General features: G+C 58.7%; 5 protein-coding genes across 10 annotated transcripts in view; 3 read left to right on the top strand and 2 right to left on the bottom strand.

The window, feature by feature from the left end:
• The window catches only part of TLCD3B (TLC domain containing 3B), a 7413-nt gene extending 5932 nt beyond the window's left edge, over positions 1-1481 (top strand). The window contains exon 5 of the mRNA XM_081819763.1: positions 349-1481. Coding sequence (XP_081675889.1) covers positions 349-636 — 288 coding nt within the window. The 3' untranslated portion in view covers positions 637-1481. The remainder of the gene's footprint in view (positions 1-348) is intronic.
• A 348-nt stretch (positions 1482-1829) lies between these two features.
• On the bottom strand, positions 1830-2573 carry FIMP1 (fertilization-influencing membrane protein 1). Its single transcript, XM_006733976.1, has 3 exons — positions 2510-2573; positions 2038-2196; positions 1830-1921 (listed from the first exon to the last, which is right to left on the bottom strand). Exons 1-3 carry the CDS (start codon positions 2571-2573, stop codon positions 1830-1832), a joined length of 315 nt encoding a protein of 104 aa, XP_006734039.1.
• Positions 2574-7992: 5419 nt separating this feature from the next.
• On the top strand, positions 7993-13254 carry DOC2A (double C2 domain alpha). Of its 2 annotated transcripts, none has more exons than XM_081819752.1 (11): positions 7993-8193; positions 8845-9122; positions 9467-9546; positions 9747-9821; positions 9944-10053; positions 11902-12028; positions 12120-12179; positions 12260-12423; positions 12506-12587; positions 12677-12773; positions 12878-13254. In XM_081819752.1, exons 2-11 carry the CDS (start codon positions 8858-8860, stop codon positions 13021-13023), a joined length of 1206 nt encoding a protein of 401 aa, XP_081675878.1. In that variant the 5' UTR covers positions 7993-8193; positions 8845-8857; the 3' UTR covers positions 13024-13254. The 2 variants fall into 2 exon arrangements, with proteins under 2 accessions (XP_081675878.1, XP_081675879.1); XM_081819753.1 differs by lacking the exon at positions 7993-8193 and adding an exon at positions 8252-8385.
• A 145-nt stretch (positions 13255-13399) lies between these two features.
• On the bottom strand, positions 13400-21947 carry INO80E (INO80 complex subunit E). Of its 4 annotated transcripts, XM_081819762.1 has the most exons (8): positions 21813-21947; positions 21587-21657; positions 21319-21371; positions 18378-18456; positions 18168-18279; positions 17675-17791; positions 14549-14638; positions 13868-14006 (listed from the first exon to the last, which is right to left on the bottom strand). In XM_081819762.1, exons 1-7 carry the CDS (start codon positions 21891-21893, stop codon positions 14570-14572), a joined length of 582 nt encoding a protein of 193 aa, XP_081675888.1. In that variant the 5' UTR covers positions 21894-21947; the 3' UTR covers positions 13868-14006; positions 14549-14569. The 4 variants fall into 4 exon arrangements, with proteins under 4 accessions (XP_081675884.1, XP_081675885.1, XP_081675887.1 ...); XM_081819758.1 differs by lacking the exon at positions 14549-14638 and having other exon boundaries at positions 13400-14006; XM_081819759.1 differs by lacking the exon at positions 14549-14638 and having other exon boundaries at positions 13400-14006; positions 17675-17740.
• Positions 21948-22463: 516 nt separating this feature from the next.
• Positions 22464-25254, top strand: HIRIP3 (HIRA interacting protein 3). Of its 2 annotated transcripts, none has more exons than XM_031021485.2 (7): positions 22464-22675; positions 22753-22867; positions 22974-23088; positions 23328-24334; positions 24435-24603; positions 24687-24785; positions 24868-25254. In XM_031021485.2, the coding sequence occupies exons 1-7, from the start codon at positions 22611-22613 to the stop codon at positions 25029-25031; spliced, it is 1734 nt and encodes a 577-aa protein (XP_030877345.1). In that variant the 5' UTR covers positions 22464-22610; the 3' UTR covers positions 25032-25254. The 2 variants fall into 2 exon arrangements, with proteins under 2 accessions (XP_030877345.1, XP_030877344.1); XM_031021484.2 differs by having other exon boundaries at positions 22753-22873.
• The last annotated feature ends 548 nt before the right edge of the window (positions 25255-25802 follow it).

Raw genomic sequence — 25802 nt, 5'->3', positions numbered from 1 at the left:
TTTTTTTTTTTTAAAGATTTTATTTATTTATTTGAGAGAGAGAGAATGAGAGACAGAGAGCATGAGAGGGAGGAGGGTCAGAGGGAGAAGCAGACTCCCTGCCGAGCAGGGAGCCCGATGCGGGACTCGATCCAGGGACTCCAGGATCATGACCTGAGCCGAAGGCAGTCGCCCAACCAACTGAGCCACCCAGGCGCCCCCTTCAGGGATTCTTTAGCGGGCCGGGCCCGGGTCAGGGGAGGCGGGGCGCAGGGGGCCGCGGAGGGGAGGGGCGTCGGAGTTGCCCGCCCCCACCCTGCTCTGCGCCCCGCCCCCCTGCCCTCTGACCGCCCCGCCCACCCACCGCAGTACAAGCGACAGCACACTCTGCTGCACAAGGTGAACGGGGCCCTGATGCTGATCAGCTTCCTCTGCTGCCGGGTGCTGCTCTTCCCCTACCTGTACTGGGCCTACGGGCGCCACGCCGGCCTGCCGCTGCTCGCCGTGCCCCTCGCCATCCCGGCCCACGTCAACCTGGGCGCCGCGCTGCTCCTGGCCCCCCAGCTCTACTGGTTCTTCCTCATCTGCCGCGGGGCCTGCCGCCTCTTCCGGCCCCGGGGCTCCACGCCGCCCTCTCCTTGTCAGACCCAGGACTGAGGGTGGGGCCGGGGGACCCTCCACCCCCCCCCTCCCCATACCTTGGGGACGGGGCTCTGGGGCTGCCCGGCAGGAGGTGGGAGCCAGGGCCCTCTTGCCCTGGCGGCCCCAGGACCGACAACAGGTGCACTGCAAAGGGGCGGGACATCTCTGCTCCCGGGCTGAGGGGCAGGGAGCCGGTGAAAGGCAGGGAGGGGGTGCCTCTTCTCCCAGCAGTGCCTGAGCTGAAGGTAGCGAACCCCTTCCTGCGCACCCCTTCTCCCATCACCAACCCTGGGGCCCTGGGGATGCAAAGGACAGAGGAAGGGGGCATCACTTCCCATCCACTGAGGGCTAGACGGCCATGGGGAAACTGACTCAAGGGGACCAGGACTCCGAGGATGTGGGGGAGGCCCTGCTGCCAAGGCCATCCCAGCCTGTTCCCCTGCTGCAGACTCCCCTCGGTTCCGCACCATCTGAGAGGGAGGGGATACCCTAACTAACCCTCCCCCCCCCGCCCCCGCAGGCCTTGCTTGGGGCTAGCTGCCTCCACTGCTCCTCTCTCTCAGGGAGGCCAGCCTGAGGGATCTTATTTATTTTATTTATTCGCCCAAATCCATACTAGTCTGTGGGGGTGGGGGGAGGGAGGTGGCTGCTACCCCCAACCTTCCCAGTGCTGAGCAATCCCGGGGGCAGGTGAGGGGGCACCCCGTCCCTTCCCCACTAGGCTGCACATCTTGCCCTCGGGCCCCGGCATGTCCCTGGTGCTACAGACCTCTCAAGGCTTCCTCCAGTCTGGGGTCAGGGGACCCTGGGAGGTGCTTTCCAGACCGCTAATAAAGACGATCTGATCTGCGTGAACGCCACCAAGGCCCTCTTCACCCAGTTCTTTGGTGCGGGGAAGGGTGGGGGTCTGGGGGTAGAAAGCACAGATGGCCCCAGGACCCCGGGATGGGGCAGGACCCCCTGCCTGGTTATCCAAGCAGTCAGGCAAGAAAAAAGCAGACTTTTATTCCTCAGCAGGAGAGGAGGGCGGGTTTGGGCACTGAGGGCAGAGTCCAGGGCCCTTGTCCGGCTCCTCAGGCCCCTTTCTGGCAGCTCCTATGGGATATGAGATCAGAAGTGGGAGGCCACACCCTGCCTCCTTAGGCTTTTGGGTCCTTCAGCCTCTCCCAAGGCAGGCTGAGGTGGGAGGGACCCGGGAAAGGGGGGCCTTACATGTGTGTGCAGAACTGGTAAAGGAGGAAGAGGAAGGCTACTACCAGAGCGCCCACCAGGATGTGATGGAAGAACTCGGAGTTGGATCCTGTTAGACAAGGAGGGGAAGATGGGGATCCTGCCTCCTCTCCAATGGAAGGGCCAAGGGCAGCTCTTCTCCAGGCCCTGGCAAGGAAGGAGGCCCCTTCTCAAGTGGGTTCATACCTGAGTTAACAAAGATGACAGGTTTCTCTCCAATAAACTGGGCCACAGCCAGGAGCCTGGCTTGGTCTGAGTCTGGGTAATCAAAGAAGTCGGGTCTGTCTATGAAGAGCAGAGACCCTGCTCCCCGGACCGAGGTGCTGGCCCGCTCCCGGCTGGGTGCTAGGGAGCAAAGTCTATGTCAAGAATCAAGCAGACCCCTGCCCTCTACCCCAGGAGGCTGTGGCTGACCCAGGACCCTGCCAGGCCACACAGCCTTAGTGTGGCTGGGAAGGGGTTTGATTTTGTTCCAGGAACATCTTAAGGATCAACTGAGATCTCCATGCGAAGGCCCCTGCTGGATGTGGGGTGGGGGGGTGGGGGGGAGAGACGGGCAGGGAGAGGCAGGCCCTTGCTTGGCCTCCCAGCTCCTAAGGCAGATTGACCCTTCACCCCAAGACTTCTCCTCCCCACCGCTGCCAGGACAGCTTCCCACCTGTTTCTACGGCCCCCAGCCCAACCAGCCACACCCATGCCCGCGCCCACTGCCACAGCCTCATGACCCTTCCACTCCTGTGACAGGGGTGGGGGCTCTGTGATGTCACAGCCTGGGGCCATCGTGAGCATAAGCCCTGGAGTGAGGGGAGAGAGAAAGTGCTGGGAGCTGGGAACTTCCCCCCAAGTCCCCACGTCAGAAGAGGACACTTTGGGACCACCCCCTCATCTCCCCCAGGGCCTTCATCCTTTGATTGGGGTGATGTCAATGATAAAACAGTAATAGGGGCAGCGCCAACATTTAGAAATAGGAAGGACTTGGGGGCAAGCTTGCTGGAAGCTGGGACTAAGGAGAGCTGCCTTTGTAGAGCAACACGGTCTTTCCTGGGGTGGGGGGCAGGGAGAAACACCTCCAGTTACCCCCGGAATCCACTCTCTGCATGGCCTCCCTTACCCATCACAGCTAGCCTGTCCTCATTACACAGACAAGGGAACCAAGGCGCAGAGGGGCAAAGTAATGTGGGCGACGCACACTTCCCAGGGCTGTGCATTTTCCTCTCTGAGGCTCCCCCCTGCTTTGGGTCCCCAAATTCACGTCCCTTAGTGCTCAGCTGAGGACGACCCTGGGGTTGGGAGCCGGGAGAAATAACAGGCGCTTCCCACTAGGTGGCAGCAGTGCTCACGGGTGCCTGTTTCCCTCCCACCCGCGAGGGCACCGCTCCCGCTCCTCCAAGCCCTCCTCCCGCCTCTTCCCGCAGGTGCTGCAGGAAAAGGTACCGCTGCGGGAACGGCAGGCACGGGGATTGTCAGAGGAAAGGCCCCGCCCATCTCGAGGCCTGTCTCTTGGTCACCCACAGCGCCCTCGCAGGCTCCTCTCTCCGGGTGGGCTCCCCCAAGGGCCATCCCATTTCCCATTTCCAATCCCTGCTTTTCTCTATTTGTCCCTTCCCAACAACCACTGTCAATCCTGCGGACCTCCAAGAGTTAGCTCTCCTCTGATTGGCAGGAGGGCCTGTCTGTCACAGATGTGTCCCGCCCCACCCAAGCCCAAGGACAGTTCAGGGTCTTCTTGGTTTGATTACACAGATGCCTGTTCAAGAGTCTCCGGCAGTCCCGGTTCTGTGACTTCCCCCAAATCAGGCATGTGTCTGTGGCATGTTGGGAGGTCCTCTGTCCTATGATGGAGGCGCCCTCCTCCCCTGGGTCCCCACCCCTCCTCTTTCTTGCCCTCAGGGGCTACCCTCTCAAGCGTCCTCACAGTAGCCCCTGGGGAGGTCCTTGCCCTGCTCAGCTTCTATTTCCTAAACGGTAAAGCTCAGGGAGGAGAAAATGAGGGGAAAGGAGACAGACTAACATCTACGGGACCTCCTGTGGGCCCCTATCCCCTACACTTCTCTCTTCTGGGAAAGAGGAAGTGACTTAGCCGAAGTCAGGCACGTGAGGAGCAGCTAGGAGTCCGGCTCCTGACCCCGGGCCAGGGTTCCCAGCCCAGGCCTGTCTGAGGCTGCTGCCACCGTTTAGCCGCGGGAAGGGGTCCAGAGCCTTTAGCCGTTGGAGTGGATCTTGCCATTTCCTCACTCGCCCCAAAAGGATGCAGCTGCCCTGTCCCCCAGAAAAGGCTCCTTTGACACACGCAGTGACTTCTCATTCATTTATTCATCCAATCATTAAGTACATGCATTGAGCCCCTGCTCTGTGCCAGGCTCCATTTATGGCTTAGAGAGAAATCACCAGGGCACGGTCTCTGCCCTCAGGGATCACAGGGGAAAGAACTCTTGGATGCACATCATTATAGACAGATAACCCCTAAGGGGCTGTCTACACTTGCTGTCTCTGCTCCCTCACCTTTAACGACCTAGCTTCGTCCTCACTGCTCCACTGAAGCCACTTTTGCCAAGTCTACCAATGACCTCTTAACTTGCCAAATCTAATGGTTACTTCTGCTCAGTCCGTCTGTCTCGCAGCAGCGCGCACATGCCCCTGCCTCTTGGCGTGGGAGCCATGCTCGCCCATTTTCAGGGTCCCCCCCTTCTCCAGCCAGCTCAGCCTTGGACCTTCTCTTTTCTGTCTATATTCTCTCTCCCTAGGTGATCTCATTCAGTCTCATGGCTTTAAATACCATCTATATGCTGGTGACTCACAAATGTATATTTCAAGCCTAGTCCTCTCCTCTGAGCTCCAGACTCCTCTACCCAGCTTCCTGCTTCGTGTCTCTTTATGTCCAAAACCATCTCCAACTCAGTAGATCCCAAATGGAGCTCTTGGTTCTCCTATCCCAAACTGAGCTCCTGCTTTCCTTCGCCGCAAAGGGGTCTCACCATTCCTTGAGATGCTCTGCTCCACACCAACACCCAGGAGTCATCCCAACGCTCTTCCTCTCTGTCTCCTGACAGAGCCGTCATCAAGACCTGTTGGCTCAATTTCCAACATAAATCTCAAATCCATCCGCCTCCCTGGCAGCTCCATTGCTGCCACTCTTTCAAGTCAACCCCATTCCTCCCCTGGTATTTCGACAGCCTGTGGACCGGGGGACTTCTCTCTGTTCACTCCTCCCTCGAGGAGAACAGAGAGAAGAACGCTCAGCCCTCCATGACTTAAAACCCTCCAATGGCTTCCCCTGGTGCCTGTGTGATTATGAACACCTCACCCTGAGCTGCAAGCCTCTTGCCCAGCCCCATCCACCCACCCACCTCAGTTCTTAACACGGCCCCCCTCGCTCAGCACACTCCAGTCTTTGCACACACCTGTGCCTAGGACACCTTGCCCCCCACCCGTGAACTGGCTAACTTCTCCTATCTTCCGAGTCTCAGTTGAGACCACACTTGGCACAGGAGGGCAACTCCCATGGCCTTCGGATCATGCCCTATCCTATCACTGCATCGGAATTGTCTGTGTATCTGTCTCTTTCCCCTACAAGGCCCTGGAGCTAGAGATCACTGATCTTGGTCACAGACTTGCACCAAAGCATATAGTAGGTGTCCAATAAATATTTATTAGCCAAATGGATGGATAAAAACCTTTCCACAAGCCAGCGCTCAGCACTGTCTGCCATTTGCCCCACAACTGGCTCGAGCTCCCACTTCATCCTCACCTTGCCCCAACAAGGCTTTCTGGAGCCGTGCTGCTGGGCCTGAGCTAAGCCCCCGGCAGGCAGCAGCAGAGGAGGGCAGGACTTCTTGGCCAGCTTGCTCCCCCCATTCCCCGCAGGCCCACGTCTGCCTCTTGCCAAACCCACCAGCTCTAGTCCTGGATGGGGGTCTCCCTTGATCCTGCCTCCTCTCTTATCCTGGATAGCCCCAAAGGAAACCTGACGGTTGCTTTTAAATAGATATTATTTTAATGTATTCTTTTGAATAGGGAACAGAGGCGAATGGTACAAAATCCAAAGGGTACAAAAGCATAGAAAATAAGACTTTCCTATTCTTGCCCTACCCTACCCTCCAGCAATCTCCTCAGAGCTTGATGTAGTTACCACTTTCTTGGGCAGCCTTCCAAGGATAAGTTATGCACAAAAAAAAACCCGGACACATATAAACTCCTTTCTCCCCATTCCATTCATACTGTTCTGCGCCTTACTTTTTTAGGTGAAGCTGCGATTGGGAAGACGGCTCTGAACAAGTGTGTGCATACAAGTACAAGGGCCTCTTTCTTTGTTGTGGCTGCATACTCTTTCACCGTTTGAAATTGTGTCAGAACTGATTGAACTGATCCCCTGCTCGTGGACATTTAGGTTGTTTCCTGTCTTTTGTCATTGCAAACATGCTGCGTTAAAGAACCCTGAACTTTGATTATTTTGCTCATGGGCCAGCATATCTGTAGGATAAAATCCTAGAAGTAGAATTTCTGGGTCAAAGAGTCTGTGTATTTGTCATCTTGGTATCCACCATCAGAATGGCCTCCGCAGAGATGGTGCCCATTTACCCACAGCGTTGTACACATTGTGTGTTAACAGATGCTTTGAGTTTTGTCATCTGGTAGGTGATAAGTGCTATCTCAGTGTGGTTTGACTTTGCATTTCTCTCTCTTTTTTAAAAAAAATCGTGTATTTTAAAAAAATACACATAGTATTTCTATCTTAACCATTTGCAAACATACGGTTCAGTAGTGTTAAGTACATTCACATTATTGTGCAACCACACTTCTCTTACTTTTAAATCACAATACTTCGGGGTGCCAACTGAGGGCTAGGCCCAGCTTGAGGGAGCCTCCATGGCACTCCCTGGTGGTGGGGGAGACAGAAATGTAAACAGGGGGTAGAACGGAGCCTAAGGTAGCCCATTGGAAGCTAGGGGGTGGGGTGGGGATACTCTAGGAAGACTGCTAGGAAGAGGTGACCCAGGATGACTCCCGAAGGAAGGGAAGCTCTTCCAGGCCAGGGGGGTCCTGTGAGCAAAGGTCCAGAGGCCTCGGAGATCCAGGTGTGTTCTAGGAACCGCAAGTAACGTTCCTGCCAGACAGCCACGTTTCGGAGAAGACATGGTCTTGGGCCGAAGGGCCTTAAAGGCCACTGTGAGGACTCTGTTTTGGGGGGACGGCGGGTTTGGGGCAAAGAAGAGCAAAGGTCCAAGGCTGGAGTTTGACAGGCAGATGGCAGGGTTTCGGGTGGGAAATGGCACACTGGTGAGGGACTGGACTGCAAGGCTCCGGGGCGTTCAGAAGGAAGCCCGACGCCCTTCCCCACCTGGCGGACAGAACTGGAGATGGCAGGGGGTGGGGTGAAGGAGGGGACCCCGGCCCTTGGGGGCTGAGTTGGGCCACAGGAGAGACGCCTGAACGGCTACAGAGAAGAGGCGTGGGGAGGTGGGGGGGAAGCCACAGCCTCGGACCTGTCGCCTCCCTCAGACTGTGAGGTTCCCGGGCCCGGCTCGGAGACCCCCAGATCCCAGGCCAGCGAGAGCGGGCCGACCAGATCCCCGGCACCTGCCCACCCCGGGGTCACTGCGGATCTCTAAGCCCCGCCCTTACGGATCTGGGGAGGGGAGGGCCCGCCAGCCTACTCCCTCCCCCCGCGCTCTCTCCGTGGGGGAGGGGCGTGAGGATGCGCGGGGGGCGGGGGAGGAGGAGGAGCAGGCGTCGCCATGGCAACCAGGCGGGTGGTCCGGCGCCGCAGACCCGGGAGGGAGGCGAGGACACGGCCGGGGAGGCCGGCGCCGCGGGCTCGGCGCGGGGGCAGGGGCGGGGGCCCGGGGTCTCCGGGGAGTTGGGGAACACCGGGCAGTTCTCGCCGCTGGTTCCCGGTGGCGCAGGGAGCCCGTGTGTCTGCGAGTGTGTGCCGGCGAAGTTCTCCGCGGTGGGTTAGTGCATGTGTGCGAGCGTGCGCACGTGGGCGCAGGCGTGTGCGCGGGAGTGCCCGTGGGTGTGTGTGTGTGTGCGTGTGGTGTGCACTCGCGTGCGCCCCGGCCTGTGCCCGGCGGGCGCGGGCGGGAGAGTCCCGCCCCCTCCCCAGCCTCCGGCCGCCCCTCCCCGCCCCCCCGCCGCCTGCGCCGGCTGCTTCCTCGCCTCCACCTCGCTCACCCCCTCCTCCCCGCACTTTCTCCGGCTCTCCCTCCCTCCCTCTCGGCTCTCACCGCCGGACTCCGCGCTCTTCTCGCTGGCCGCCGAGGGAGTCGCCGGCCGCCACCGCCCAGCCTGTACCTGCCGCCCCCCCGCCCAGGGCTTGGGCACCTGTTGGAGGCACAGACACAGGTGCAGAGGGCTGGGCCGCCGGGGGCGTGAGGGTGAGGGAGCGCGTGTGTGGTAGCCTGTGAGGCCACGGCGTGCTTAGCTCCCTGGAGGCTGCAATTTCTGGCTCCTCTTGGAGAGCCAGTCTCAGGAGGAGGCGTCCGAGGCGGGGGTCCCCCGCGGGGGGCTGCAGGGTAGGGGGGACCAGGCACGCAGGTAGGCAGGCCGATCCTGGGGCTGAATGAAGGGACAGCGGGCCATGAAAGCCTAGAGGGGTGGGTGACACCCGGCCCAGACAGGCCCCTGGTGCAGAGGGATGGACAGAGCCTAGGAGAGGCAGAGGGGGCCTGCAGGGCTGCTTCAGAGGTAGGCAGGGCCCAGGGGCAGACGGCATCCCAGGATGAGGGGCAGGAGCTGGGAAGATGGCATCAGGACTGTCCAAAGGTATGTGGGCATGGCCGAGGTGGAGCCAGGACCTATCTGGGGGAGTGGGCTGGCAGCCCAGCCCCAGTGCAGCGAAGCTGGGGGTCTGGAGGGCTCAGGCCTCCTGCCTGCCCACCAGCTGGCCCAGGCCACCCTCTCCCTCCACACCTGGGAAGGGAAGCCAGGGAGGGCCCCACCAACTGGGGAGGTTGCCGCCTGGGGCTCACGCTCTCTTGGACCTCCCTCCTGCAGCCAAGGGTGCTGCATGAGGGGCCGCAGGGGCGACCGCATGACCATCAACATCCAGGAGCACATGGCCATCAACGTGTGTCCTGGGCCCATCCGGCCCATCCGGCAGATCTCTGACTACTTTCCCCGCCGGGGACCAGGACCTGAAGGCGGGGGCAGGGATTTCAGGGAGGCCCCTGCCCGCCTGGCACCCCTGGCCCTGGCCCCGCCTGCAGCCCTCCTTGGGGCCACCACGCCCGAGGATGGAGCGGAGGTGGACAGCTATGACTCGGATGATACCAGTGAGTCTGGGGGTTGAGGGGGGGTGCTTCTGGGCTGTGGAAAGGGGCTGGGGCCCTGCTGGGCGTGTTGGGGGAGGCGGGCTCTGCCTCCAGGGCTGCAGTCAGCGTGGAGATTACAGACAGTTTCCGAAAGGCTCAATATTCAATATTTCTGCTGAGACACTCAACCACCCACACAGCCCCAGTTGCGGCCCAGCCGGGGACCCAGATGCTCGCGCGCACCCCCCCCCCCCGCAGGCCGCCAGATGCCCAGGCACGCGCACCTTCCCCAGCCTGCCCACGGGTCTCTCACACACACACCTGTCCTTACACACTGCCTCACGCTGGTCTTTCCTCTTCTCCAGCCGCCCTGGGCATGCTGGAGTTTGACCTTCTCTACGACCAGGCCTCCTGCACTCTGCACTGCAGTATCCTCAGGGCCAAGGTGGGTACTCCCGGCCTCCCAAGCCCTGGCCCCGTTTGCCTGTTTCCAGGTCCCCAGGTTGGACCCCTCCTCCTCCCCCCGACCCCTATCCCCCGGCACCCTTCTTCTTGACTCTCCACACCCCGAGGATCCACTCTGCAGCGGGAGGGAGGGAGGCAGGGCTGGGAGCTTGCAGCCCTCTTCCCTCCCCTCCCCTGCAGGGCCTCAAGCCCATGGATTTCAATGGCCTGGCCGACCCCTATGTCAAGCTACACCTGCTGCCTGGGGCCTGCAAGGTAACGGCCTCTTCCCTCCCCCAGCCTGAGCCGGCTTGTGGGTCTGTCCCCAAACTTCCCATGCCTTCAGCCTCCGTGGGTCTGGGGGACGTGGACTGAGAACCTTCGTCCCCACACCTCAGGCCAATAAGCTAAAAACTAAGACTCAGAGGAACACGCTGAATCCCGTGTGGAATGAGGATCTGACGTACAGTGGGATCACGGATGAGGACATCACCCACAAGGTGCTCAGGTGAGGGCTCCATTCCCCCTGTTACCGAGGATTCCAGCTCAGCACCTCCTCTGGGAGCTGTCATTGCCACCTTCTTTGGTTGGTTGATCTGCCTCCCATTAAGCCCCTCTCAGATGCTCAGGAACAATCACTGGCTCCCCATCCCCCTTCGGCAGCAGGCCAAAATGTTTCCCCGGCATTCCTGCCCTCCAAATATCTCCTCCTACTGCTGGTCAGCTTCAAGACTCCTGACCTCTGCCTGTTGTGTCTCTTCCATGGAAAGTGCTCCCCGCTGTGCCTCCTCCTGGAAGCTTTCCCTGGTTGCCGAGCGCCCTCCCCAAAGCCCCCGACAAGTCAGACCTATGTAGCAGAGGTCTGCCCATCCTCATGCCTGTGCCCTCCTAACATCCCGTGCTAAGGAGTGAAGTCTTCAGGGACAGGGAACTTGCTCCATCATCCCAGGAGGTGGGGCTGTGGGGACTGTAGTCCCTGGCCCGACTGAAGGGCAGCACAGCCCAGGCTTGTGAGGCCTTTAGCTGTGTTCTTGGCAATGGGGAAGCCGGGGCAGGGTTGGCACTGGGGCGGGGGCATGGTCAGCCTTGGGTTTTGGAGATCATTCTGCTGGCTGTGAGGCTGACTGGGGATCGGGGCGGTGGGGGCGGGGGGGACAGAGGCAGACACCGGGAAGGCTGGCCCATCTTTCAGATGTGAGCGCATTAGGCCTGAGTAGCCGAGTGTGCACTGGTGCCCAGCTCTGGGTTATGCAACTTTACATTTATTTCCCTTGATCCTGATAGTTGTAGGAGGTGGGTGCTCCTATCTCCATTTTATAGATGGGAATTGAGGCATAGGGAGCTTGAGTGACTTGGCCAAGGTCACACAGGTAGCTAGTAGGTGGCAGAGGTAGGAAATGAACAGCCCTCCAGGACAGCTCCTCAGGAGTGTCAGGACAGAAGGAAGCGCAGGGAGCTGCAGAAGGGGACGAACGGAACTAAAAGCAATCATTTCTTTTTTTTTTTTTTTTTTTAAGATTTTATTTATTTGTGAGAGAGAGAATGAGAGACAGAGAACATGAGAGGGAGGAGGGTCAGAGGGAGAAGCAGACTCCCTGCTGAGCAGGGAGCCTGATGAGGGACTCGATCCCGGACTCCAGGATCATGACCTGAGCCGAAGGCAGTCGCCTAACCAACTGAGCCACCCAGGCGCCCCTAAAAGCAATCATTTCTTAAAGATTTTGTCAGAGAGGGAGAGAGCGTACACACAAGCAGGGGGAGAGGGAGAAGCGGACTCCCTGCGGAGCAGGGAGCCCGACGCGGGGTTCGATCCCAGGACCCTGGGATCACCACCGGAGCCGAAGGCAGACGCTTAACTGACTGAGCCACCCAGGCGCCCCTAAAAGCTGTCATTTCTTAATCGCTGGGCTCCCGTGTCTCTCCCAGGCTGGTTCCCTGCTCCAGGCAGACAAGGACAGGAGTGCCAGAGGAGGCGTGGGATCCTCGCCCAACTGCCCAAGGCTCCTCAAGGCGCTTCCAGCCCTTGCACACGGAGTCTGGGACCCACACCCACCAATGCCTGCTCTGGGCACGTTGTTCAGTTGGATCCCGTCCCCAGGCTCTGAATGGAGGCAGTGGAGGGTGGCGGTCCTCAGGATTTGTGAGGGCTTCCTGAAGTAGCTGCGCAGGTCCCTATGGACCGGGGGTGGCCGGGGCAGCGGGACAGGGCACCACACAGCCCGTGAGACAGGTGAGGCGTAGAGTAGGGCAGAGCTGGGACTGGCTTCAGGTGCCCCGCGTTCGGTTGGAGGACCTTTCTCCCCACCGGAGCAGGCTCAGGTACGCCGGGGGCCCTGACCCTGCGGTTCCCCGCCAGGATCTCCGTCTGTGACGAGGACAAGCTGAGCCACAATGAATTCATTGGGGAGATCCGAGTACCCCTCCGCCGCCTCAAGCCTTCACAGAAGAAACATTTTAACATCTGCCTTGAGCGCCAGGTCCCGGTCTGTGTAGGGGTGGGGCGGGGGGTGGTGCTGGGTGGGGCGGCGACCCTGGGGAGGCCAGGTTTCCAGAACCTTCTCTCCGTCCCCTCAGCTGGCTTCACCCTCCTCCATGTCAGTGGCACTGAGGGGCATCTCCTGTTACCTGAAGGAGGTGAGGTACCCCACAGGGACCGCGCCCGTGTGGGTGGGAGGTGGCGGGGATGCGGGCTGACCCCCGAGTCCCCCCCACAGCTGGAGCAGGCCGAGCAGGGGCCCGGGCTGCTGGAAGAGCGCGGGCGCATCCTGCTGAGTCTCAGCTACAGCTCTCGGCGCCGGGGGCTGCTGGTGGGCATCGTGCGCTGCGCCCACCTGGCTGCCATGGACGTCAACGGCTACTCCGACCCCTACGTCAAGACGTGAGCCTGCCCTTCCCTCCCCTGGGGGCCTGACCTCCTCTGCGGCCTGATGCGTCCCTGACCGCCCCGCCCTCCTCTGCAGGTACCTGAGGCCTGACGTGGATAAGAAATCCAAGCATAAAACGTGTGTGAAGAAGAAGACTCTCAATCCGGAATTTAATGAGGTAAGCGGGGCAGGGCCCAGAAATCAAGCCGGGGGTGGGGGGGAGCTGGGGCCGAGGCCTCACGGAAGCTGTGGCCTGCCCTGCCCCAGGACTTCTTCTACGAGATGGAGCTCTCTGCTCTGGCCACCAAGACTCTGGAAGTCACAGTGTGGGACTACGACATCGGCAAATCCAACGACTTCATCGGTGAGGGGACAAGGCTGCTGGGTGGGGCCGATGATGGGGGGCTGGGCAGGGGGCAGGCCAGCGGAGATGGGCCCTGACAGTGCCGGCCTCTTGCTGCCCCCCAGGTGGCGTGTCCCTGGGGCCTGGGGCCCGGGACGAGGCCCGGAAGCACTGGAGTGACTGCCTGCAGCAGCCAGACACAGCCCTGGAGCGCTGGCACACCCTGACCAGCGAGCTGCCCCCCGCCGCCGGGGCCCTGCCCTCAGCCTGAGCAGGTGGCAGCTGCCCCGCACGGGCCCCGCGGGGCCAGGACCCAACCTCCGCACGAGTGTGTTGCATGTTTACACGGGGTGGATGCCCCGCCCCCCACTACCTGTCTTATTTTGTGAGAGTCTGCGTGACCGTGGGTCTGTCCTCTCGTGAGGGGCCGTGGACATCTATATTCACATATGCAATCTTCCTCCTGCCTGACTTGCTCCCACACAGATATGCAAACACCCAGCCCGGGCCCGCCCACAGGGGGCTGCCGCGCCTCTCTCCTGCCCCTCCAGGCTGCCCCGTCCCCCTCGGCCCACAGGGAGGAGGTCGGATTCAGGGGGGTTCGGAGGAGGGGAATGTCTCCAAAAAAGAGAAGGACAAAAAACAAAAACAAAAAAAAGAGCCACTCCTTTAATACAGAATCTTCCTTAAAAACCAACGAACCAACCTAGCCCTGTACAGCTGCCCTTTTAAATGGGGGGGCCACCACAGGCTCTCTGCCTCTCCCAGAGGTGGCAGATGCTCCCGGCCACTCATTTAAAGAACTGTCCCCTGGATGGGGCCAGGATGGGAGGGCAGAGCCTCTGCCCTCCCCCCCACCCCCACCCCCGCGGGGACCCACCTCCCGGGGGACATCCGTGCATGTTTACGCCTCTTCTGATCGTGTCAGTGGCCGCGGCATGGCAACTGGGCGTCAATAAACGTCTCTGCGGAAGCTGGGGGCTCGTGTGTGCTGGCGTCGGGCACAGGGCGGGGGCTCGGCCAGAGAGGGGGTCACTCTGGGATGTCGATCACCAGGTCATCATCCCCGTCCAGGGCATCGTCCCCGCTGCCCGCGTCGCTGAACATCTGCCGAGGGACGGCGCTCAGGATCGTGGGAGGAGGCATCTTGGGTGGGGGCAGTGGGGCCAGGGCTGCCCCCACCCCGGCCCCAGAGCCCCGGCCTGGGAAGGTCAGCGGCCCTCCCACAGGGCAGTCGGGGGGGCCCACCGCCATCTGCAGCAGGGGGAAGAAACACACGGAGGGCTGGTCAGGGAGGCACTGGACCTCCAGAAGGCTGGCGGGGGCCTCTTAAGGCAGTTCTGGGGGGACAGGGGAGGGGGGCGAAGGCTCATGCCAGGGGCAGTGGACACAGCCCGGCCAGCCAATGCCGGAATCAGAGTGGGGGGGGCCTGCCTCACCTCAGCCCCTTGAATCTCACCCCAGCAAGTGCCTGCAGGTGAGAGGTGGTGATGGAAGCGGTAATGAGGGTGGTGGTGGTGGTGGGGAGGGAGTCTCCCAGGAAACCAGGAGGGGAAGGCTGGGCCCCGCCCTCTCCAGGGAGGCCCCTTGGCTGCCCCGTGACAGCACTTAGAGCTGGTCAGAGCCAGCCCGCAGTGCCAGCCTGCCTGCCTCTGGGCACCTCGGACCCCAGCTGCCGGCACCGGCCTCTCCCTCCTACTTCGGGACTCACTGGTGAGCTGGACGCTGTCCTAGGCCTTCGCCCCCCCGCTGGGTGAGGCTTCTACCTCTTCTGTCTTGGGATCCCGGCAGCTCACCTGGGCTACAGTACCAGCCTCCTAACTGGACTCCCTGCCTTCAGCCTCTCCCAGAGTCAGCTCTTCCACACTGCAGCCAGAGTGAGCTCTCTAAAACACAGACCTGAGCACGTCATTCCCCCACTCAAGGGACAGGCGGGAAGCTGCGCCCGACAACAGGCCAGCCCCTCCACCTGGAGTGTCCTTTTCTAGCCATCAAAAGTCTTGCTTTGTCCTCTGAGGCTGGGACGTGGCCTCTGTCCTGCCCAACCCTCCAGCCCCCGCCCCCTGCCAGGACTCCCCCCCTCCACCCCACCAGAGAGCTCTGTGGGCCCAAACAGCACCTGCTACGTGCCAGGTGACTGCCATTAACGACCATTCCGACCACCCTGGAAGGGAGGGGAGGTCACGGGCCAGAGGAGGAATCTGAGACTTGCAAATGAAGACTCCGAGGCACAGGCCTGCTGGGTCCCCGCTGGGCAGGTCCTGTACGCCGGGTGGCGGCGGCAGGAAGCGCTTACGTGTGTCTCTACAGCGGCCCCCAGGGCCTGCTTTCACACCTTCCGCCCTCATGGCCTACCGGCTGCCTCTCCAGGAGCCCCCAGCCCCACTGCTGTCCTTGGGGTGGTGGAGGGCCAGAGTTGGCCTTTACCTCCCCGTCAGTGCCTCAGGGTACAGGAGTTGGCCAGGACTGGTGACAGACAAGAGGCCCAGCTCCATGAGGACAGCCCCCCTCCTCTGGCTGCCACCTTTGGACCCCCACCCTAGTCCTTACGTCCCACCCCTTCCTGGCCTTCCTCAATGGCCTCTGTGTGACCAAGAGCAGCTCTTGTTTATCCACAGCTTACTAGGGACCAGGCACTGGGCTATGTGTTTTCTCTCCCTAAACTCACTTTATTCCACACTGACCCCACCAAACAGAGAAGAAAGCGGAGGCTCAGAAAGTGAAATGACTTGCCCAAGGTCACACGGGAAAGTGTGTGGAGGACTCAAACCCACTCCATCTGACGGGCCCAGGCCCTTAACTGACCTGCTCCTGTTTTCACGGCTGTCCTTTGTCTCCTCAGATCAAGCCACCCAGAAACTTCAGTGACGCCCACCCCTTTACAAGGACCTCCTGGCCCTGGGCACCCAGACCTCTGTGATCCCCCCTCACCCTATGTTTCTGTCCACTGTCCTTCTCCCTTCTCCCTCCTGCGTCAGCTCAAACAATACTTCTGCCACATCCCTGTCCTCCTTCCACTCTTGCTGAGCCTGCAGTTTCCAAATCTCACCTCTCCTGGGCTCAGATGTTACCTCTTCTTTGAGGCCTTCCCTGATTTACCCCCTCCTCCACCACAGCAACTGATCTGGGCCCGTCTCTCAACCAACCTCCTCTCTCCTCGATGGCCACAACTCAGCTCCCCGTCACCTCTCCGTCAGGACCCAGCACCTCAGCCTCACGCCGCAATGCCACACGCGTGCCACGCCTCCACCCATCAGCTCCAGGCTTCACTGCCCCTGGCCTTCCGCACCATCCCACCCTACAGGCCAGAAGCAAAAGCCTGCCGCGGAGAGTGTGGGGCCAAGGTCACATGGAGGGTAAGAGGCAGAGCTGGGATTTGAACCCCGAACCAGCACTCCTAGCCACCACGAACGGTGACCTCCCATTTCGCCTCTGGCCCCCGTCTACCCACTTTGAAAGCTGTCCTGTCTAGTCCCAGTTCCACCCTGACTCGGAGCTGGAAGGGCACTGTGCCTCCTGGGCCCTACTCTCTCCTGGGGCTCAGCGCGCAGGCCTCTCTCTTCCCCTCTCCAGCCATGTTCTCCCCCAACAATCACACCCACCTCCACGCTGAGGACTTCAGTGCACCCCACGAGCCCCAGGCTGGCGGCCTCCTGTATCTCGCTGGCCTTTCCAGACAGTATTCAGCATGTCCCAACTCCTCGTCTTCCCTCCCACAGCTGCTCCTCCCGGGCCTCCCGGGCTCAGAGGGAGGCTACCCCTCTTCTTCAGTTGCTCGGGCCCCAAACCCTGGAGCTGCCTCTGGGCTCCGCTCTTTCCCACAGCCCGCGCTGGTCTTCCCATGGCTCCATCTTTGAAATCGATGCGTCAGCCACTTTTTGGCGGCTCTATACCCTGCTTTACTGCAGAAGCCTCCTCGGGGGTCTCCCCACTTGCATCCTGACCCAGCGCCTCCCTGGTCTGTTCTCCACACAGCTGTGAGTTCCATAAAACAGAGCAGACTCCCCTCAGCCCGACCTCCTGCAACGGCTCCCCATTTCATTCACAGTACAAGCGAGTCTCTGCGACACCGAGAGGGCGCTCCACCATCCTGCCCCCTGGTTATTTCTCTGACCTGCTCACCACCACCCACCACCCCTCCCTTGCCTCCGACCACACTGGCCTCCTTCCTGCTGGGGGCCTCTGCACTGCTGGCTCTCCCTGAAACACCTGTTCAGAGAGCCACATGCTCGCTTCTCATTTCTTTTAAGCCTCTGACCAAACAATGTCCCAGACCACCCACCCCACAATACCAGCCCCTCTCTACTCTGGAGCTTCCCACCCGCTCTACCTGGCCCCATTTCTCGGCGCTGGCACCTACTTATCTTGTCTGTTTTCCACCTCTCTTGCTAGAATGGGAGCTTCGTGAAGGCGGGGATTTTTGTCTGTTCTGTTCGCTATCGCACCGGCAGCACCTCGGACAGTGCCTGGTACACAGCAGGTGCCCCAGGAACACTCATTCTACATGTGGTTTGAGCACTCATTTACGCGTGCAGAAGAGGCCTAGACGGTCAGAGAGACCTGCTCAAGGTCACATGGTTTCTAACTGGTGCAGTCTTGACTCGACTCCAGATCCCACAACTCTGCCCGTCCTCTGGGGCTGCCCGGCATCACAGGCCACCTGTGAACGATGAGCCTGGTCCCCACGAGTCTTCGCTCTGAGTGCCCCAAGGCGGGTCCTGCCCTCATTTTTCTCCACATCAAGTCTGTGGGCCAGGACATCTCTGACCCACCCCTCAGCGCCTAGCCCTAGGTTGGGCCCCCAGCAGCCCCAAATCAATCCTTGGAAGTTCTCGGACAGGCCCCAGCCCATCTTGAGCCTCCCTCAGATGGCGGTCCTCCTGCCGTTCTGGCCCCTCCCTAACATCCCCCAATCAGGGTACCTTGAGTTTCCGGGGCAGGCGGGGCCGTTTCTCCCGCTTGGGCCTCAGGGGGCTGGGCTCGGGCAGCTGCAGGGCCAGGTAGTCAGAAGGGAATGGGGGGTAGGGGGGGGAAGCCAGCTGCAGGCGGGAGTGAGGGGATGGAGATGGGAAATGGAGTGGATGGGGTGGGCGGGGAGGGAAGAAACGCAAACAGGAGGAGGAATGGAAAAACAAGAGGTGGTGATGAGTGTGGCTCCTGAGAACAGAAGGGGAGGGGACAGCAGCAGGACTATGTCCTGAGCTCTGCTCTCCTCAGTCACGCCTGTCCCCCATTCCTACACCAGAGAGAAGTGGGCAGCCCCAACTCACACCCCTCCAACGGACGCTTGCTGCCACACCCAGACAGATGTCCCCAGAGTTGGGCTGGCCTCCCCCTGAGGCCCGTCTGCCCAACAATGCCCACCTTACTCCCAGGCGGCTCAGTTACCGCTTCCCACCCTTGACCGCAACTCACCGAGCTCAGGTACGGGGAGGGGGCCGTGGAGGCCTGAAGGGGAAACCCCGTTGAAGGAGGCAGGGAGAGGCTGGAGGGGGAGGGGGCACCCCCCAGTGGAGGGCTTCTCTTCCTGGAGAAAGTACGGGGGTTGTGTGTCAGAGGCAGCTAGGAGGCCCAGGTGCCCCCACCCACCCCCACCCCCAGAGAAGAACGATGGCTTCTTCCCACCTCTTGGGGGCTGGCGTGTCCGACAACTTGGGTGTTCCCTCTGTCTCGCTGTTATCTGAAGATGCAGTGGCATCAGAGTCTGTGAGGGGGTAGGGCTGGTCAGAGGGAGGGTGGGGGGCTCCAGCCTACCCCAGAGAGGTGCAATCTCAACTCTATGGAAGGGCCCCAGGGAATCTGACTCCCCAGTTGGCACATACGTGCTCTTTGGGGGAGGCCCACAGCTTCCTAAAATGTCCTTTACAACTGACTTCCTGCCTGGACTCCTCCCTCGTAACACAACTGTCAAGCACTTAACTGTGTGCTAGGCTCTGAAAAGTTCACCCCCGCTCCCTGTGCTCATAACCATCCAAGGAGGAAGGTGAGGGCATCATGTCCTCCTTCCAGATGAGGTCATCAAGGCTCACAGAATAAGGTGTGGAGCTGGGACTTGAACCCCCATCTCTGACTCGTTCACCATCTTCTGCCACTCTCCTTTATGAGCCTCCTAAGCTGCCTTCAACTCCTGCCTCTGTTCCACTCCCCAGGTCCAGGGTCCTGCTACCCTTCACATCTCTCCTGTCTTTATCCACTGCTCCCCATCCCAACGACCACCAGCTCAGGCCACCACATCAAAATCACTGGCTCAGCAATCTCACCTCTCCTGCCACCCACTGTCCACGCCAGCTCCAGAATGATCCATCTGGAAAGCTGATCCCAGCCTTCCTGGTGACATCCCCTCCTGCCTGTGAACATCTGGAGTGCTTCTTAATCTGGTCTCAACCTACCTTTCTGGTCTCCTGACTGAACCGTACTCTTCCTTCACATCATTTCCTCTAAAAAGAAATTTATTTCCCAGTTCTGCACTTCTACTTAGAAGGCCCATAGCTCATTTGACAAATAACTGATACCCGGGATATAGGCTGTCCCCAGTTTCTCTACTCAGATCCTTTAAGAGGCAAAATTAAACACCACCTCTCTGAGAAGTCTTCCAGAATCCCTCAGGCTCAGTTAATTGCTGGCTCTCCCCAAAACTCTCCACTCTCACTTGTCAGGGCTCGCCTCACGTTGTGCTAAGATGTGTCATGTGTGGGTGTCTCCCTGACCAGACGGTGGGCTTTTCCAGGATACGAGTGGCGGCTTATGTCTCTGGTTCTCCCTCCTCAAGATTTATCCCACTCTGACCATGAACATGCTGTTTTTTCTCATGGCTCCTGTCCTGAAGTTCCCCTCAAACAGGAAGTTACCTGGAAGACCTCAGGGAAGGAACAGGCAGGCAATGAGAAGCAGGATGAAAAGCCAAATGGTTTGCCTTGACCCACATGAGCTGGCTCCTGCCTATTTCTCTGACCTTATCCATCACCTACCATCCCATCATATATAAAATAATGACCATTGTGTGTTCCAATAAAACATTATTTACGAAAGCAAGTAGCCTAACTGACTGTTGTCTGCTGACCCCACTCCAGACCAGTGTTTAAAGGCACCATGGGGAAAGGTGATCGTATATGACATATATGAGGACCCCACGTTGGAATAGGACCACAAATGCCCACCTTAGCACTTTTTCAAACTGTGGGTCTCAACCTATTAGTGGGTCATGAAGTCAACTTAGTGGTTTGCAACCAGCATTAAGTTAAAAAAAAAAAAAAAAAAAGTGGGGCACCTGGGTGGCTCAGATGGTTAAGCCTCTGCCTTCAGCTCAGATCATGATCTCAGGGTCCTGGGATCGAGTCCCGCATCGGGATCCCTGCTCCTTGGGAGCCTGCTTCTCCCTCTGCCTCTCTCTCTCTCTGTCTCTCATGAATAAATAAATAAAATCTTAAAAAAAAAAAATGTAAAGAAAAAAGCAGTCTAGGGGCGCCTGGGTGGCTCAGTCGTTAAGCGCCTGCCTTCGGCTCAGGTCATGATCCCGGGGTCCTGGGATCGAACCCCGCATTGGGCTCCCTGCTCTGCCAGAAGCCTGCTTCTCCCTCTCCCACTCCCCCTGCTTGTGCTCTGTCTCTCGCTGTGTCTCTCTCTGTCAAATAAATATAAAATCTTTAAAAAAAAGAAAAAACCAGTCTAAAAACCATCAGAACAAATTATATACGATGACCTTTAATGCTGTTTCATTTTGTTGTCTTATAAGCAAGTATGTCCGCGGGGCCTTGGTCTGACATGATAAGGAGTGCTCAAAGCAAAGTGTGGAAACACTGCTTCAGCCCTTCTGCTCTGCAGACAACCTGGTCCCTTCTCACCTCAGGGCATCTGCACTGGCCATTCCCTCTGCCTGGAAATCTCCCACTTGTATCTTCACAAGATTGGTTTCTGCTTCTTACCTAGGTCCCAGCTGAAACATTCCTTCCCGAGAAACGCTTTTCTGGAGTGCTCTACTGACGCTGTCTGTCATCTGCTTTTGCGTTGTTTGCAAACTAAGAACAGCTTTTACGTTTTTAAATGTTGGGCGGGGGTGGACTCAAAGGAAAAATACTACTCATGACATGTGAAAATCACATGAAATTCAAGTTTCAGTATCCATAAATAAAGTTTTATTGAAACACCTCCATGCTCACTTATTTACATATCACCTATGGCTCCCTTTGCACCACAACAGTAGAACTGGGTAGTTGCAACAGTTCTGCAAAGCCTGAAATATTTTTAATCTGGCCCTTTACAGAAAACGCTTATCAACCCCTGCTCTACTCCGATCACTGCCATACAGCCCTGATTTTATTCCTTTCAAATCTAAGATCCTAGTTTCTTTGCTTTCCTGTTACCCCCAGCCAGAACGCAAATTCCACTGTATCCCCTGTGCAAAGCAATAAATACTCGAGTGAAAGAATGGTAGAGGTGAAGGGCAAGCAACAGATTTAAGAACCACTGGAGGTTTTATCAGCCTCCACAGCCTATAATGAGGGGCCCAGGAAGCTTGCTGAAGTGCCAGGAGCCACTTCCTCCACTAATATTTCATGACCTTGCTCACCAGAAGAATCTTCATCCACGTTCTCGTACTGCAGAAGTCGGTCTAGGAGGAAACTAAAGGAAGAGGCGGGGAGAACAAGAGTGTTTATTCCCATCTCAGCAACGTTCTCCTGGACCCTGTCCCCTCTAGCTGGTCCAAGGGGTCCTCGCAACAGCCCCAAGCCAGGCGCCATGCATCTGTGGCCCAATTCCAAGGATGGGGTCCGAATGTAGATCCACAGGAGCCACACCACCCGCAGACATTCCCCCTTCCCCCCACCGTGTCCCACCTCTTATCCCGGGACACCTTCAGCAACTTCCTCTGCGCCTTCCTCAGCTCCTCCTGGAAGCACTCGTGTTCCTGTATCACAAGCAAGGTGGACGCTGAGCCAACGGTCATCCGTAAAGGGGCCAGGAACCCGGCGACAGTTGACTCCGTTCCCTTTACACGTGGGTAAACTGAGGTCCTACCAGCGCCAGGCCTCAACCCCCACAACCTCTCACCCCTGCACTCACGTAGATGAGGAACTTGAGCTTCCGCTTCAGGTTCCGGTATTTCTTCTTGTAGTCCACTTCGCCGTCCGCCGGCCCGTTCATGACCTGCCCCAGGAGCAATGCCCCGCAGTTGTCGGCCGTCCCGCTACCCAGAGCCTGCGCACAGCCCCGCCTCTCACGCCTCTGCTTCCGGAGACTCCGTAAGGCTGTGTCCGCCGGGACTACAACTCCCAGCGTACCCCGCGCCCAAGGCTCTTAACCACAAGGGCTGCCCTCTTAGGAACACCGGGAAAAGAACGTAGCTTCCAGGGGCTACGCTGAAGATGGCGTCGCAGCGACGCGATGATGTCATAAAGATGGCGGACGCCGGAGATACCTTTGCGGATTCTGGATGTGCTTAGCAATCGCAAGCCACAAGACTTTCCCCCAGGGATTCCTAGTCTTCAGGCGAGGATATCCTTTTTCATCTGTTTTTCGAAATCACTGCGGCCTAGCTAGTGCCCGTGACCACGGACGGAGGCAGTGTCGCGGGTTGATTACGTTATTACACCCGAAGGCTGCCGGCGTCGAGTCGGTTTCTAACGAGAATTTTTAAAAAACGATTGACCCTAAGAAAAGGGAGGAGCCGCGAACCCCTCCAACTACCTGAGGCAAGTAAGTTTTGTCCGGCAAAGTTCTCGGTCCAAGCGACCCGCGACCAACCCCCAACGGTCCCTCTCACGGCGCCGCGACCCTGCGAGTGCGCAAGCTCCTGTCAAACGCGGTGACGGAGGCCGAAGAGAAAAAAAGGCGGGAGCCACCAATCCCAGGTGGAGCAAAATGGCGCGGGAGAACGAGATGCAGGAGTTCATCCGTAGCTTCTTCCGAGGCCGCCCGGACCTCAGGTGCACTAGAGGCTGGAGTTGGGGTTAGAAAGGGCAGGGGCGGGACGTGGACTCTGTCTTGACACATGTCTCCGCAGCACGCTCACGCACTCCATCGTGCGGCGGAGGTTCTTGGCTCACGCGGGCCGCGACCACCTGGAACCCGACGAGAAGCAGGCGCTGAAGCGACTGGTGGAGAAGGAGCTGCTGAAGGTGCAGGTGTGGGCGCGAGGCGGGGTTTGTTGCTGAGGAGGAGGGGGCTGGGAGGGGGTAGGGAACGCAAACTTGGTACACGTTTTGCCCTCTCGCGCACACACAGGTGGATGAAGCAGGTGCCAGGGAAGAGAGGCTAGATCTTGCCAAGAAGGCAAAGGGGCCTCCCACTCCCAGCAGTGGCCCCGTGAGGAAAAGGTTCCGTTTCAATTCGGAGTCAGGTTAGTGCCTTCTGCATAGTTGGTGCATTCAAAAAGTATTTACTGTGCGTGCATGATCTCCCAAGGCATTAGACGAGGGCAGGAGGCCAGTGAGGCAGGAACCAGGCAGGGGGTGGACTGACTGACAGCTGTGTTTCCTGTTGCCCTTCCCTCCATCTGTCAGAGGCAACCAACCCCAAGTGGAGGGAAGAAGGGCCAGGAGGAACCCATCCCGACCTTCTTTTCTCTCCACATTCCAGAGCCCAGCTCTGCAGCCTCCAGTCCAGACTGCTTTGGCCCCCAAGCAAAGAATGGGATGGCGGCGGTAGAAGTCAGTCCAGCTGAGGGGGAGAGTCCAAAGCAAGCCTCAGAGAAAGCAGTTGAGGAGAGCAGTGATGAGGAAGAACAGCAGAGGGGCCTGACTGCAAAGACTGGATTAGAGAAGCTGGCGGCCAAGGAGAGCAGTGAGGAAGAGGAAGAGTGCTCGGCCAGAACAAGTGAGGTCTCAAAGGAAGAGAGCAGTGAGGAAGATGAGGAAGAGGAGGAGGAGTCTAAAGGCAGGATTAGGAAGGAACCTGTGACAAGGAATAAGCAGGCACCAGGCAAAACCTCAGCCAGTAAGAAGCAGGCTAGGGAGGAGAGTGAGGACAGTGAAGAGGAACCTATCCAGAGGACAAGAAAGAAGGCAGTGGGAAAGAAAGGAGCTAAAAGCCACCAGGAAAGTGAAAAGGACAGTGAGGAGGACACCCTAGCCAAAAAGAAAGACAACAGAGAGGAAGAGGAGGAGAATTGGAAAGCTGGAGCCCGGGGCAATGGAGGGAAAAAGTCAGCTTGGGAGGAGAGGAGCTGTAAGCAGAAAAGCAGGGCAGCAAGACTGCTGGGAGAGTCAGGGGACAGAGAGGAAGAAAAGGAAAAAGCAGGCAGTGGGGATAAGAGCGGGGGAGACGAAGAGCCCCTGGTGCAGAGGAAGAGAAAGGACAGGACCCCATGGAAGGGTGAGAAAAGGCAGAGTGGAAGCAGCGAGGATGGGGAAGACAGCTGGAGAAAGGTGAAACCAACTACTGAAGGCACTGGAAAGACAGCCAAAGTGGGCAGTATCAGTGGTGAGGCGAGCGACTCAGAGAGGGAGGTGAGTGACCGTGAGGCAGGGGGTAGCCCTAAGACGGAGAAGGAGAACCACTCTTTCCAGAAGAGCTCCAGGAAAGGCAGGACGCGAAGCTCCTCCTCCTCGTCCACAGATGGCAGTCCGGAACCTAAAGGCAGGAAGGTGATGAGGGGGGACAATGGGGTGGGAGGCCACCTTTAAGGAAGAGGGAGACCCTGACTCAAGTGCAGAAGGTTTGGCCTTCAGCTGCTTTCTTTGCCAGGCTGGCTCTGGTCGCCGCGGTGAGGACCACCCAGCTGTCATGAGGCTAAAGCGTTACATTCGGGCCTGCGGTGCCCATCGCAACTACAAGAAGCTGCTGGGCCCCTGCCGCTCACACAAGGAGCGCCTCAGTGTCCTCCGGGCAGAGCTGGAAGCCCTGGGCATGAAGGGTGAGGCTGGATGTGCCCTGGGGGCCCCAGGAGAGGGCCTGGGCGGCTGGGGAAGAGAGGATCACCAGCCTCTTCTGCCCCAGGTAACCCTTCCTTAGAGAAGTGCCGGGCCCTGAAGGAGCAGCGGGAGGAGGCGGCCGAGGTGGCCTCCTTGGACCTTACCAACATCATCAGTGGTTCAGGTGAGGGGTTTCCTCCCACTCTCTGAGACGGGGCTTAGATTTTCTCAGATAACTGATCTGCTTTTTCTGCCCCTCTATCCAGGCCGGCCACGCAGACGCACAGCTTGGAACCCTTCAGGAGAAGCAGATGCCCCAGGGGAGCTATACCGCCGGACTTTGGGCTCAGAGGATGAGCAGCCCCGTGCCCCACCCCCAGACTGGTCACATATGCGCGGCATCATCAGCAGTGATGGAGAGAGTAACTGAGCTCCTCCCCTTTCCCAGGAGGCTTTCCACTTGGAGAAAGCAGATCAGCACCCACAGCCCCCATCCCAGTCGGTGCCTGCAGAGCTTCAGAAGCAGCTTTCTTCAGAGAAGACTTTGCACCCCCAGGGACACAAGTTGTTGGGATCCTATTTCTCATGTTCTCAGTTTAAGGTGTTTACAGGGGTCTATTGTTTAAGACTCAATAAAGGACTTGTTTGAATCACCTCATCAAAACTGGTCCCCACTTGGGGCACCTGGCTGGCTCAGATGGAGGAGTACGCGACTCTTGATCTTGGGGTCGCTGAGTTTGGGGCGAAGAGATTACTTAAATAAAACTTAAGAAAACGAAAACCGGCCCCACCCTCACTCCGTACTTTGAGCCAGGAAGGTGAGGAGTGTCCACTGTCCCCACCCAGTCTCGTTCCCTTTTATTTCCCCCAGGTTCTCCAAATGAAGTCCCAGCTCCAGACCCTACCATCCAGTCTGCCACTGGTCTCTATCAGAAGAGTGGGGCTCCTACCCTGCTTCCTCCAGCCCGACCAGCAGGGCCCTCACCATCCTGCTTTTAAGCTGTGTTACATGCCTAGCTGGGAGGAGGGTCTGAATAACTGGCTTTAAGAAAAATGTGAGAAACATAATGAATTGACTTGGGGACAGCTGGTGTTTACGTCTTCCTTCTCCCCTTCTGGAAACAGCCACTTAGTCCCTGGGCCAATTCTTTTCACCTTGAAGGGGTGGGTATGGGGCATAGACCTGACCAATCCGAGTACC

This window comes from Leptonychotes weddellii, chromosome 5 (assembly GCF_054177405.1).
Source record: "Leptonychotes weddellii isolate Sample4059 chromosome 5, ASM5417740v2, whole genome shotgun sequence".
NCBI lineage: Eukaryota > Metazoa > Chordata > Mammalia > Carnivora > Phocidae > Leptonychotes > Leptonychotes weddellii.
The sequence above is the reverse complement of the archived record's forward strand: the minus strand, read 5'-3'. Positions and strand labels throughout refer to the sequence as shown.